Raw genomic sequence first — 14159 nt, forward strand, 5'->3', positions numbered from 1 at the left:
TTGAGATGGAGTTTCAATCTTATTGCCCAGGCTGGAGTGCAATGGCACGATCTTGGCTCACTGCAACCTCCACCTCCCAGGTTCAAGGGTTCTCCTGCCTCAGCCTCCTGAGTAGCTGGGATTACAGGCACGCACCCTTTTCTAAGTCTTTAAGGAAAGTGGAATCAAGATGGTGGCCATCTTCGGTTCCTAGGGAGTGTATGGTCATCTTGGTTGCACTTCCATTGGCCAAGCAAAGTTCCCCTCAGGGAGAGCCAGGGTGGGGCCTGGTATGCTCTTCATCTTCATCTATCCTATGCGACCTTTCTTCTCAATGCAGATGGTCATCTTGAAATATCTTCTTTCAGTGGCTAGAAACAACTCCCATCTCTGCCCCAAACTCTCAACACCTGCTGCCCTGTCCCTCTCTCTAGTCAAAGGGCCTACCTGCCATCTGGAATCTCTTTTACACCAGGGAATAGGTGGGCATATTGGGCGGTCATGTTGCTTCCACTTGGGGCATCCCCTTTGGCTGAGCTGACTATCCCCAATGCTCCTGGCAATTGTCATGATCCTTCCCTCCCCCAAGTGTTCAATTTTAGAGTAGTAAGATTGCCAACTTGTTCTGGCTACTCAGAAATCAGGACACTTCGTTATGGCAAGTTGGAGATCCCAGGCCTCTTCCATTACAGAGGTGTCACACATGAGTCTGGAGGCGCGGGTGGCTAGGTGTGGGGAAGGCAGCATACGGGAGGTGGGGAGTCCCGGGGGCCAGATCTGGGGGTCCAAAGGATGTGGGTTTGATGTAGCTGGTGAAAGCCCGAGGGTGGGGTGTGGTGAGGTAGCCTGCCCGGGCTCTGTACAGTCTGCAGGGGGGGACTATGCCCAGGTGTGGGTTGAAGTCATAGAAGGTAGGGGTCTCTGGGGGCCCAAGGGGGGAGGTGGGTGGCAGGAAAAGGCCTCCTCCAGGGGCTTCGCCAAGACTCAGGCTCACACTGACTCCTCGGACCTTGTAGTAACCATTAGTTGGGTCCTGAGGGGACAAATGGGGCTCAGTTAGGTGTGTGAGCGTTCGGGGTGGTGGTGGGGGGAAGGGTCACTGATGGAGAGACACACTGAAATAGACCAGAACTTGAGAGAGATGAAAAGAGACAGGAGTGGGCAGAGAGGGGGTGTCAGTGTGGAAGGTGCAGAGGGAACAGGACAGAGGCACTCGCCTGCCCAACAGCCCCTAGGCTTTGATTCAGTGTCACACCCTCTGTTGCTGCTGCAAGACATGTCACTAGGATAGAAGTGGACCCTGTCCTCACAGAGATCCCACACCAAGGGAAAAATGACAAATCATGAGATAGCACCCAGAGGGGTCAGGGCTGTGCCTGGGAAAGGCATAGGCACGGACAGGGGCTGTGATTGGGGAGCCCTTAGCATAGTGGGTGGGATAGGGAAGCCCAGGTCAAACTGGTCATGGCTGTGATGGGCAGAACACAGGCAGAATGATTGGGCTGTCATGACAGAAGCACGGGCTTCCTAGGGCAAGAAATGTTTGAGCTGAGACCGGAGGAATAACGGAGGGAATTAGGTAGACATGGAAAGGAAAGTAGGAGTGTTTCGGGCTAAGAGAATGACATGTTCATTGGGCGTGGTGGCTCATGCATGTGATCACAGCACTTTGGGTGGCTGAGGCAGGTGGATCATCTGAGCTCAGAAGTTCGAGACCAGCCTGGCCAACATGGTAAAACCCCATCTCTATCAAAAATACAAAAAAAAAAAAAAAAAAAAAAAAAAAAATTAGCCAGTTACTTGGGAGGCTGAGGCAGGAAAATGGTTTGAACCCAGGAGGTGGAGGTTGCAGTGAGCTGAGATTGTGCCACTGCACTTCAGCCTGGGCAACAGATCAAGACTGCATCTCAAAAAAAAGAGGAAAAGAATGGCATGTGCTAGGTACATGGTATGTGCAGAGGAGAGAGAGGAGTGCTCCGGCCTGGAGATGGGCTAGGGTCAATGAGATAGGACCCCAGAGGAAGGACAGGTTTGGGAAGATGTGGGGCCAGTGTAGGACCTGGTGGCTGAAAGGGGTTTGATAGTGATGAGGAGAGCACAGGCAGAGCGAGCCCCAGTCTGGGCTTGGGATGGAGGCTGGGGCTGGGACAGATGTGTGAGCAGAGTCCACAGATAGGCAAACTGAAGCTGGGAGCTGGGTAAGATGGCCCAGGGGTAGGAGGAGGGGGATGAGGAGCTGGGTCCCAGTTCTGGGGGCAACAGAAGGAAAAAGGAGGGGACAGGCATGGGAGAGAAATGGAGATACAGAGGAGGGAGCTCCGCCCCACCCAACACTCACCTTGGTCTGCAGAGCTCCTTCTTCCTCCAGAACCAGATCACTGTGGTCAGTGTGCACAATGGGGCCCTGGGGTAGGGAACTTAGTGAGAGGAAATAATCAGAGGATCCCCCCACCCCAATGCCAGACTCCAAGGACCTTCAGCCAGCCAGTGGGAGCCTGGCAGGAGACAGTAAGAGCACCAGAGCTGGGGACTGCACTCAGAACAATAAAAGGGTTATAGGAGGCTAGTCAGTGGCTCATGCCTGTAATCCCAGCACTTTGGGAGGCCGAGGTGGGAGGATCAGCTGAGGCCAGAAGTTTGAAACCAGCTTGGCCAACATGGCGAAACCTCTACTAAAAATGCAACAATTAGCCAGGCATTGTTACAGGTGGGGGGTGCCTGTAATTCCAGCTACTCAGGAAGTTGAGGAACAAGACTCACTTGAACTGGGAGGTAGAGGTTGCAGTGAGTCGGGATCATACAACTGCATTCCAGCTTGGACGACAGAGCAAGACTCTGTCTCAAAAAAAAAAAAAAAAAAAAAAAGGTGGGGTGGCTGTGGGGATATACTAGGCCTAGGGAATAACTGGGTCAGGGGAATGGACTTGGGTGACATTGGAGTTTGGGGTCATTGTTAAGACTAGAGCCCTCAGGCTGGGCATGGTGGCTCATGCCTGTAATACCAGCTCTTTGGGAGGTCGAGGCGGGTGGATCACCTGAGGTCAGAAGTTCGAGACCAGCCTGGCTAACATGGGGAAACTCCATCTCTACGAAAAATACAAAATCAGCTGGGTGTGGTGGCAGGTGCCTGTAATCCCAGCTACTTGGAAGGCTGAGGCAGGAGAATCACTTGAACCAGGGAGGTGGAGGTTGCAGTGAGCCGAGATTGTGCCACTGCACTTCAGCCTGGGTGATAGAGTGAGACTCTGTCAAAAAAACAAAAAACAAAACAACAAAAATTCATAGAGACAGGGTCTTGCTCTGTCGCCCAGCCTGGAGTGTATGGTGCAATCATAGCTCCTTGCTGCCTCTCCAGGCCCACTTCGGTGTCCTGAGTAGCTGGGACTATAGGCGTATGCCACCATACCCGGTTCATTTTTTATTTTATTTTGTATTTTTGTAGAGATGAAGTCCCCCTATGCTGCCCAGGCCGGCTTTTAATTCCTGACCTTAAGTGATCCTAGTGTCTCCGCCTCCCAAAATGGTATTACAGGCGGCAGCCACCACGCCCAGCCTTAGGGCCCTATTTGAGTTTGGGGGCCCTCTTGGGACTGGGCTATTACTTGGGTTTGGAGACACGGTAGTGTCTGGGGACCCTGGCATCCTACCCGGTCCTCTCCGCTGCCCATCTCCTCTTCCTCGGGTCCTCGCGAACTGGAGCCGTCGCTGCTGCCCGGGATTCGCATCAGGTTCTTCTGCTCCGGGAAAGAGGCTGAGGCTGACGAACAGCGAGGGGCGGAGTTAGAGGGGGGCGGAGTTAGCGATGGGCGGGGTGACAGTGTGTGCAGACCAATAAGTGGGAAGAGAGAGGACTGGGAACCAACGAGGCGGATCGGGTGGGGCTGTTGAGAACCAATGAGAATCCTTCCCAGGCCGAAGAGCGTGACCCTGGGAAGGTCGAGTTAGGGCCTCAGGAGAGCTAAGCCCGATTCCGGGGTAGAAACCTGAAGGCGACCTGCAGGACTGGAGCCAGGGCCCAAGGCCAGGTCAGGTCACTGGGCAGGCAGGGTGTGTGTGGGGTTACGGTGTGTGTGGGGTTGGGGACTGAGGAGCAGGGGCGGGGCTCAGGCACTGACCCTTGCTGTGGCGCCAGCAGCAGAGGGCCACCCCAGTGATGACCATAAGGAGAGTCGTGGTGGCAGCAGCCACTCCGGCCACTATCCGCACAGTGGGTAGCAAGTCTGCAGGGAGCAGAGGGGCATCCTGAGAAGGCTGAGGGGGAACCAGGAAACGGGGGGGCTCAGGGACTGAGTTTGGGATCCCTGGGTTCAAAACGTCTCACATTTGGAGAGTCAAAGACCCTTGAATTTGGGTCTTTGAATTTTTCAAGTATGTGAGTTTAAATTCCCTGGCTTTAGGGAGTCTTAGAGTTTGAGGGGTCCTTTACTTTGCAATTTGCTTTGCAGTCGTTGGAGGTTCCCTTTTTGGGGCCCCTCAGTGTGAGGGGTCTCTCAGTTTAGGATTCAGAATGTGAAGGCATTTGTGGTTGCGGGTCCTGGGAATCCATGAGTCCACAGTTTTGAGACTCCCAAGGTTTGGAGGTCTCTGCATTTGAGGGTTTGAGGTTTGACAGCCCTCGGTTGGGGGAATCCCTGCATTTGTGGGGTTTAGACTCAAGATTTGGGGTCTTCAGGCTGGGGTCTCACCTCTACGGCCCAGGCTGGCCCTGGCACCTCCCTCACCCAGTCGGTTCCGGGCACTGCAGTTAAAGCTCCTGCTAAAGTCAGACTCCTGGGTCCCCGAAATGTGTAGCACAGAGATCAGGCCTGGACCCTGTCCCTCATGGCCCTCCGGGGCAGGGAATGTCTCCACCAGGAAGCGACCCCGAGACCCTGCTTCCAGGAAACCCTCATCCCAAGACCAGACCTGGGGGCACAAAAGAGGGAGGACATCGAGGAGACTGAGGAGTGGGGGAAGAAGGGGGAGTGATGTCTGGGAAGTCAGAGACGGTCACAGCAGTTTCGGAGGGCCAGGTGGGAGGTCAGGGATCACGGCTGGATGGGTCACGAGTGGAGTGACATTTCCTTACCACAGCGTCTGGGGCGGGAGAGGCGAAAACCAGACACTGGAGGCGGGCGGGACCCCTCAGGAAGGCAGGCGAAGAGTGTAGGGCCGTCACTACTGGGGGAGCTGGGATGGAGACAATGGGTCACTCAGGAGAGATCTTGCCCCAAAGACTGTAACAAAGCCGGGCCGGGCCAAGGCACTCTCATCCAATCAGGCCACGCCGTTTCCAAACTCAGATTCCCCTAAAAGCCTCGCCTTCGTTAGGTCCAGTCTCCATGCCCCGCTGGGTGTAAAGCTCTTTCCAGGCCACTCCCACTGTATTAGGCCTGGTCCCCCAGTCCACTCCCAATCCAAGGGCCCGCCAGGTGCCCTAGGAAGCCCCGCCTTCTCACCGTTCACGGTCAGGCGAGCCTCCGCGGCGCCGCCCCCCAGGCCCGAGAGCCCAGGCTCAGCCCTGCACACATAGTCGCCTGCGTCCTCGGGCCCCACCGACCGAAGGCGCAGCGTGGGTCCAGAGCCCAGCACCTGCGACAGGGAAGGTGCGTCAGAAGCCGGATTTGCAAGGAAACCCGGTTCCCCGCTAGCTACTGCCTCAGATTTAGGTTTGCACCTGCGCGCCACCGCGGCGGGTCCAGATTACGCGTGGAAGCGGGTTCCCGCGCCAGGCACAGATGAAGGAAGCGTCTTCCCCCGCGTCCACCGACACGGGCTCCGGCTTTGCCTGTAGAATCGGCCCAACTGGACGAGGGAGACGAGGGGTCACATGGCCAGGGCAGCATGCAGCCCCTGACCCGGGATCAGCCCCACAGAAACACGACACCCTCTAGGGCGCAAGAATAAGCCCCAAATTCACACGCTTCTCCTCCTCCTAATAATCCACGCCCACTCTCCCGGCCCCGCCCCTCCAGGTGCCGCCCCAACAGCCCTGAAAATCACACCCACATTTGACCACACCCACAGCCCTGCCCCCACTCACACAGCACATCCAGCGCAGTGGTGCGGTTGGCGCTACCCACGGCGTTGCTGACCTCGCAGGAAACGGGCTCAGTTAGGAACGAGGCATCTGCCACGACTTCCAACCTTGGCCCGCGGGCCCCGAGCACCGGGGAGCCCCCTTTTGCCCACCTGAGGAAGTGGTGGCGCAGTTAGTGTTGTCCCTGCTCTCCCGCACACCTACTCTGGTCCCAGCCCTTCCCAAGCTCGTCTTGGGGCTGGGGAGAGGTGGTCTTGGTCCTCACCTGTAGCCTGTGACAGGAGGCTGGGCTGTGGCGTGACACAGGAAAGTGACCTTCTCTCCCTCCTGTACAGTGTGTGGCTCAGCAGACAGAGTTACCTCTGGGGGGTCTGTGAGGGTGGGACGATGGTCAGGACCAGGAACACCTCTGTCACTGGCCTAGGGGTCCAGTCCCTAGTTCCTCCACCCCAGGAGTCTAGGCTCGTAGTCCCCTTCTTTCTTTGAGCCAGGAGTCTAGGCTTTCAGTTCCAAGTTCCTCCAGGTACCCCAATGTGCCAGCCTTCTGTCCTCTCCTACTCTCCCAGATGTGGGAGTCTAGGCCCAGCTTCCTCTTTCTCCAGGGACCCCAGCCATCTGTCCTCTCCTGCTCAGAGTCTCACTTTGTGACCAAAGCTGAAGTGCAGTGGCACTATCTTGGCTCACTGCAACCTCTGCTTCCCAGGTACAAGGGATTCTCCTGCCTCAGCCTCCCACGTAGCTAGGATTACAGGCATGTGCTACCTCGCCCAGCTAATTTTTGTATTTTTAGTAGAGACGGGATTTCAACATGTTATCCAGACTGGTCTCAAACTCCCGACCTCAGGTGATCCGCCCACTGTGGCCTTTCAAAGTACTGGGAATACAGGCATGAGCCACCATACCCGGTCCTCTCCTGCTCTTTTAGATCCAGGGTCCAGGCTCCAGTTTCCTGGTTCCCCAGGGGCCACAGTCCTCTCCTTCCTCATACCCAGGAGTCAGGGCCCCACACCCCTCTTTCCCAGGGCTGGCTGCACTCACACTGCAGGCTCAGTGTGATAGCTGTGTCCCTTCCCGCGGGAAGGGCCTGGCTCCAGGCCCGGCAGACCAAGGTGGCTCCATCATCATGGCTGGAAGGAGTCAGGGTTAAGGTGCTCTCCACTGACTCAGGGGTCCCTTCCTTCAGCAGGGTCTGGAGGGATGGATAACAATAATAATACCATCTACCGCTTATATCGGGGGTGTTCAATCTCTTGGCTTTCCCTGAACCACATTGGAAGAAGAATTGTCTTGGACCACACATACTAACACTAATGATAGCTGATGAGCTAAAAAATTACAAAAAAAAAGTCTCATAATATTTTAAGAAAGCTTACCAATTTGTGTTGGGCCTCATGTGGGAGTCCAGACCCATGGGCCACAGGTTGGACAAACTTGCCTTACTTATATAGTGCTCACTATGTGTTGGGCACTCTTCTGGGCATTTATGGGTATTTATTTAATTCTCACAATACCCTGTGACATGCATGCTATTATTATCCCAATTGTATAGATAAGGCAACTGAGGCACAGAGAGGTTAACTAACTTAATAGATCAGTCAAGTAGCAAGTGGCTGAGCCATGATTTGAACCTAGGTAGTCTGGCTCTAGAATCTTTCCCCTGCATCATATTCCAAAAGTCCAAACCCTTGAACCCCTGCCCTCCCATGTCTTCTTCTCCTCTGGATGAGCCTGTGGTTAGAGTGGATCCCAAGTATCCCTGAATGGGCAAAGGCTAGAACAGGAATTTGGATCTGACCTGATGGAAGGTGATTCCATCCAACCGGACCCCATCTCGGAACCACAGCAATTCAGGAGTAGGGCGGGCATCCCCACGGCTCCGACACGTCAGGTTTGCAGGAATTCCAGCAACCAGAGACACAGAGGGGCCGCCCAGCACCTGGGGGGCTTCTGGGGGAACTGCAAGGTGGATTTGGGGTCAGAGATGGATCCTGATCTTCTCAGCTCCAATTGACCACTCCCATGGGCTCCCTGGGCTCTGAAACTCCCAGCTAGTACTGGCTGCCCCCTTGGGCTCCCAGTGGACAAGTGGGTGAGGTCCTCACCCAGCACGTGCAGTTGGGCTGGTCTTGAGCGGAGGCCTGCTTGTGTAGCCTGACATTCATATGATGCTTCATCCTCTAGCTCCACAGGCCTAATATGGAGGTCATGCTGGCCTTTGGCTGCGTTCCCTGATATCCAGTACCGGGACCATCCTGGAGTCAGAGAGGATGCAGTCAGCATGCCATGGTTCTGAGATCCTGGCCTCAGGCCTCCAACCCCTAGACATCCCCCACTGGAAAACTGGCTCACACCCTTGGTGGTAAGACACTATTAGAAACTGTGTACTGGGCCCGGAGAAGCTCTAACTTCCTCCTAACCTAGAGTCACTGCAAACTTGGGGGTAATAAAGTCAGAAAGGAAAGCAAGAAAATGATTGCCATAAAAGTAAAGTTAGATAGTACTTCTGGAGTGAGGGGGAGGCGTGCTGTGACAGGGGAAAGGAATATTTTTGGGGAGCTTCTGGGGAGCTAGCAATGAATGGACTTGAGTATTGGCTGTGTGAGTGTCTTTTATTTGTTTACTGTACTTTTTTGCATTTATGTTTTCTCTCTCTCTCTCTCTCTCCCCTTCTCCCCTTCTCTCTCTTTCTCTCTTTCCATCTTGCCATTGCCTGGAGTGCAGTGGCTTAAGCATGGCCACAGTGATGAGCCATTTGATGAGCAATGGTGAGACCTTGCAGTGGCTTGATCATGGCTCACTGTAGCCTTGAACTCCTGGGCTCAAGCAAGCCTCCCACCTCAGCCTCCTGACTAGGACTACAGATGCACACCACTGCGCCCAGCTAATTTGTTTATGTACACACACACACACACACACATACACAGAGTAGAGATAAGGTCTTGCTATGTTGCCCAGACTGGTCTCAAACTCCTGGCTTCAAGTGACCCTCTGACCTCAGCCTCCCAAAGCGCTGGGATTACAGGTGTGAGCTACCGCATGTGGCCTATGTATTATTTCACAATAACATGATAATTCTCAAACTCTATTCTCACCCCCAAAGAAACAGCTCAAAAATCAGGAGTTCTAAATGTTTACCCGAGCCCATCCATTTCCCAAACTTGAAAATGTCAAAATAGAAACTTCAGATACAGCCGAGCCTAGGACCTCCACTCCTAGCCGGCCCGTCCCAGCGTGGAGAGAACAGCCTTACCTGGCAGGTCCCGTTGGCCCCCTAGGGCCAGCCCACTCTTAGTCCACTGAACCAGCCCCCGGTAGGCGCCCAGAGCACACGGCAGCCTGGCCTCCTCCCCCAGCAGCACCACCAGGTCCTCCGGCTGTTGCAGGAAATGGGGCGACGGGCCTAGGAGAATGGGGGGGCAGCAGGGCTGAGCCTAGCACCTTCTAGAGCCCCCTCATTCAGGATCCAGGAGTTCCAGCCCCAGCCCCTTTCTCCCTAGTGAAGCGGCAGTCCGCAAGCAACCCCTCCCCACACCCCATATTCCTCTGATCCCCTCGCGAGGTACCTGCGCGCCCTCTGAAGCAGATGAGGAGGATGAGGAGGGCGGGGCCCCGCATCCTGAGCGTGTGTCTCCCAAGGTTTACGAGATTTGCCGTCGTAAGGGCCTCCCCGCCAACTTCTTTTTCGGAAGCACGCCTCCTGTCACCCTGGTCTGGAGCCCCCTTCGCGCTCGACTCTTCGCCCTAGCCTAGAGAACCCCTGTTTCTGGCCTGGAGTCCTCCAAGGCTGCTCATCTGCCGCCTGTGACGCTCCGAAACTTCTGCCAGTCCCGCGCCCTGGGTCTCTGGGAGACCCCAGGAGGGCCCGGTCCTGCTCGTCCCGCCCCGATCCGCCCCCTGGAGCTCCGCCCTCTTCCCATTGACAAACTCCCGCGGCCCGGACCCGAAGAATGGAGGACGCAGGGCGGGGTCCCCGGCGGGAGGGCGCCCCCAGCTCAATTGGGGTCTGGGAGCCGGAACACCTGGATTCGAGGAGGGGGTCCTGGCTGGGTGGGACATCTGCGCGCTGCCGGGGTTGGGGGGCAGGCATGGGGGTGAGGAGGAGGGAAGGGAGAGAGTGGAAGAAACTTGCTTAGCCCAGGTCCTGGAGGGACTGCACTCAGTGGAAACCGAGCTATAAATGGAAGCCCCTGGGGCCTCGCCAGTATCCGCGTCCTGGGGGAGGCGGGGTCAGGGGCTCCCCCGGGCCTGCCCCGGGCCTGCGGGTCGGGAAGAGGGCATGCCAGTGCCTGGGGGACAGCTGGGACCCCTGTCTCGACTCCCCCAGCCTCAAAATCCGTCCTCAAAATATCCCTCTGTTCCCTTGTAACTGCTGCAAACTGCAGCGTGTTCTAAGACCCAGGAATCCAGGCCCCCGGCCCCTCCTTTCCCAGGACCCCGCAGTCCCGACCCAGCCCCTCTCCCCACTGGGCCTGCTGGGCCCCTCGGCCTGGTTGCCGGGCGACGGCTGGGAGGCGACGGTGCCGGTGCCGGGCCCGGGCAGGCAGGGAGGCTGGGAACCACGCAGCTTGTCCTGACGGCTCCATGCAGCCCAGCTGGGGCGTTCCCACGCTGCGCAGCTGGCCGAGCAGGTGGGAGGGACCCCGAGCAGCCTGAAGGAGGGCTGGGGGGCTGGGACGCTGCTCTGACATTCCTGGACCTCTAGGAGCTGGGGACTCCAATTCTTGCGTCCCTAAATGGTGGGTGGGGTTGGGAGTGGGGTTGGACTTACAGGATTGTAAGGGACTGGTAGTTTAGGACTTTGCTGGCTGATACTCTGATGGCCTGATCTCCCGGTTCCTTGAGAGGCTGGAGACTCAGTTCCTAGGTCTCCTGCCTGCAGCATGGTGCACTTGGAAGAGGGTGACAGGGGTCAGAATATCTGGTCTTAAGTCTTAGAGTCAGTGGATTTAACCACCAATCTCTCCCCACCCCCACACAGGCCCAGGAGGATTTGAAAATCAGACAGTGAACATCTGTCCTAAGTCCTCTGTGTGTGTGTGTGTGTGTGTGTGTGTGTGTGGAGGAGGAGGAGGAGGCATGGGGGCTGGTAGGGTGGGCAGAAGGATCAGAGGCCCAAATTCCTAAGTCCTTGGAGAGAAGGGACTGAGATTCCAGGGTCTGAGAAGGGAGGGATCTGGAGGCCTGCACTCCTGGCTTCTATGTGGCATATCTAGTGCCTGGCTTTTGAAATCGGACGAACATGGGGCCAGAACTCCTGAGTCCTGGGGAGGAACCCAAGTAGTGGGGCTGTTTTTCCAGACACTTGACACCGCTTCCCCTTCCTGGCCCTCTAGGGCTCCGGGCATGGAAAAATGGAGAACCCAAGGTCCCAGGAGCATTTGGAGGAGGAAAACAGCCAAGGTGGAGGGTGGAAGGTTTGAGCTAATTAAAGGTTTCAGCAAGGGACAGCTCCACATTCTGGCCCCTAGGGACACCATCTGGCGAGGGCCCCCAGGACAGAGACGCCCCCACAGCTCAGCTGGGCATCCAGCCCATTTCCCAGGGGTGTAAGGGGCAGTTGGGAGAGGGGAGGTGGGAGGAGGGCAAGAAGTCGAGCATGTGAGGGAAGAGGGAAGGGCAGCATCAAGGATGAAGCTGGGGGCTCAAGCCAGATGCTTCATCTGCTTCCTGGGGAATGAGATGAGGCGGGGGATCTCAGGGAGGCAGAGAGAAAGCCAGCATTTCCAATTCCTGCAGGAGATAAGCAGGCAGAAGAAGCTTATCCGAGGCGAGTGTATGTGCATGCAGGGAGGGCAAGCCCACCAGCATATGGTTATACAATTCAGGGATGTGATGAGCAGAGCCACTTGGAGACAGAGAGACATGTAAGAGAAAGAGGAGCGATCAGTGTGGCTGAGAACAAATATTTATGGAGTTCCTGGTGTGTGTGAGACAGAGTTTGGGGTGAGGGGAGTGACAGAGGTGAGAACAGACAGAGAAACAGAAGAACAGAGACATGTAGAGACAGAGAGACACAGTGAAATAGTGACTGAGATTTAACCACTTAATACAGAGAGTTTCAAACAGATGGAGAAAGATAGAAAGATAAATTGGCCAGGCGTGATGGCTCACGCCTGTAGTCTCAGCACTTTGGGAGGCCAAGGCAGGCAGATCACCTGCAGTCAGGAGTTCAAGACCAGCCTGACCAACATGGTGAAACCCCGTCTCTACTAAAAACACAAAAAAATTAGCTGGGCATAGTGGCAAATGCCTGTAATCCTAGCTACTCAAGAGGCTGAGGCAGTAGAATTGCTTGAACCCAGGAGGCGGAGGTTGCAGTGAGCTGAGATTGCATCATTGCACTCCAGCCTGGGCAACAAGAGCAAAACTCCGCCTCAAAATAAATAAATAAATAAAAATAAAGGACAGAAAGACAAGCCAAGGGCAGGGTGCAGTGGCTTATGCCTGTAATCCCAGTACTTTGAGAGGCAGAGATGGGAGGATTGCTTGAGCCCAGGAGTTCCAGACCACCCTGGGCAACACAGCAAGATCCTGTCTCTACAAAAACGTTTAAAAAATTAGCCAGAGTGGTGATTGGGACATGTAGTCCCAGATACTCAGGAGGCTAAGGAGGAAAGAACACTTGAGCCCAGGAGGTCGAGGCTGCAGTGAGCCATGATCACACCACTGCACTCCAGCCTGGGCAACAGAGCAAGACTCTGTCTCTACAATATATATATATTTTTAATTAGCCAAAGTGGTGGTGTGCACCTGTAGTCCCAGCTACTCAGGAAGCTGAGGCAGGAGAATCACTTGAGCCCATTAAGTTGAGGCTGCAGTGAGCCATGATCATGCCACTGCCCTCCAGCCTGGGCAACAGACCAAGACCCCATCTCAAAAGAAAGAAAGATAGGCCAGGCACGGCGGCTCATGCCTGTAATTCCAGCACTTTTGGAGGCTGAGGTGGGCGGATCATGAGGTCAGGAGTTCAAGACCAGACTGGCCAACAGAGTGAAACCCTGTCTCTACAAAAAAAAAAAAAAAAAAAAGGAAAAGAAAAAAAATGAAAGATAAATCAAGATGGACAGAGGGAGGGATATATATATATATATGAAAAGAAGAGATGGGGGAGAGGGCAAGAAAAAGAGACAGAAGGCCGGGCGCGGTGGCTCAAGCCTGTAATCCCAGCACTTTGGGAGGCCGAGGCGGGTGGATCACGAGGTCGAGAGATCGAGACCATCCTGGTCAACAAGGTGAAACCCCGTCTCTACTAAAAATACAAAAAGTTAGCTGGGCATGGTGGTGCGTGCCTGTAATCCCAGCTACTTAGGAGGCTGAGGCAGGAGAATTGCCTGAGCCCAGGAGGCGGAGGTTGCGGTGAGCTGAGATCGCGCCATTGCACTCCAGCCTGGGTAACAAGAGCGAAACTCCGTCTCAAAAAAAAAAAAAAGAAAAAGAGACAGAAGAAAGCTCACACAGTCCTTGCCAAAGGGCACCCACACTGCGGGCTGGCAGACTTGGACTCTGCCTCTTACTCCTACCCACACCCCGTGCACTCCCACTCGAGACACTGTCACACACACACGATCTCCACGTGCTTATTACAGATCACGATTCACTCTCACCTTCCCCACTCTCACGCCCCTGTGCACACACGGTTACTTTCCCTCTCCCACACGCTCCCAGCCTCTCACACTCATTCTTGCATACTCCCCAGCAGAGATCCCTGACGTCATTGAAGCACTGATGTCTACTCAAGAAAGGAAAGGAGGCTGGGCATGGTGGCTCACGCCTGTCATCCCAGCACTTTGGGAGGCTGAGGTGGGCAGATCACCTGAGGTCAGGAGTTCCAGACCAGCCTGGACAACATGGTGAAATCCCGTCTCTACTAAAAATACAAAAATTAGCTGGGCATGGTGGCATATGCCTGTAATCCCAGCTATTCAGGAGGCTGAGGCAGGAGAATTGCTTGAACCTGGGAGGTTCAAGCCACGGGAGGTGGAAGTTGCAGTCAGCCAAGATCATACCACTGAACTCCAGCCTGAGCAACAGAGCAAGACTATCTCAAGAAAAAAAAAAAAAAAAATAGAAAGAAAGAAAGGAAGAAAGGGACTTGCCAAGGTCTTGTATCAAGGCAGGGAAGAGCTGAGAACCCAGCTGGCTGCTCCCTTGCCAAGCTGGG

General features: G+C 55.2%; 1 protein-coding gene across 1 annotated transcript; it reads right to left on the reverse strand.

The window, feature by feature from the left end:
• Positions 1-632: 632 nt before the first annotated feature.
• On the reverse strand, positions 633-9873 carry KIRREL2 (kirre like nephrin family adhesion molecule 2). The gene is made up of 15 exons (XM_003937378.4): positions 9562-9873; positions 9249-9398; positions 8101-8250; positions 7794-7954; positions 7037-7187; positions 6264-6369; positions 6002-6150; positions 5636-5763; positions 5418-5550; positions 5048-5148; positions 4665-4884; positions 4095-4199; positions 3627-3736; positions 2318-2383; positions 633-1012 (listed from the first exon to the last, which is right to left on the reverse strand). The coding sequence occupies exons 1-15, from the start codon at positions 9611-9613 to the stop codon at positions 677-679; spliced, it is 2118 nt and encodes a 705-aa protein (XP_003937427.3). The 5' UTR covers positions 9614-9873; the 3' UTR covers positions 633-676.
• Positions 9874-14159: the final 4286 nt, after the last annotated feature.

The sequence above is a fragment of the Saimiri boliviensis genome, chromosome 14, assembly GCF_048565385.1.
Source record: "Saimiri boliviensis isolate mSaiBol1 chromosome 14, mSaiBol1.pri, whole genome shotgun sequence".
NCBI classification, from domain to species: Eukaryota; Metazoa; Chordata; class Mammalia; order Primates; family Cebidae; genus Saimiri; species Saimiri boliviensis.

Coding starts and splice junctions, on each gene's coding strand:
- KIRREL2 (XM_003937378.4), bottom strand. CDS start 9,613: ATGCGGGGCCCCGCCCTCCTCATCCTCCTCATCTGCTTCAGAGGGCGC. Junction 7,955..8,100: donor AGCCCAACTGCACGTGCTGG/GTGAGGACCTCA, acceptor TCCACCTTGCAG/TTCCCCCAGAAGCCCCCCAG. Junction 5,764..6,001: donor CACTGCGCTGGATGTGCTGT/GTGAGTGGGGGC, acceptor TCCCTCGTCCAG/TTGGGCCGATTCTACAGGCA.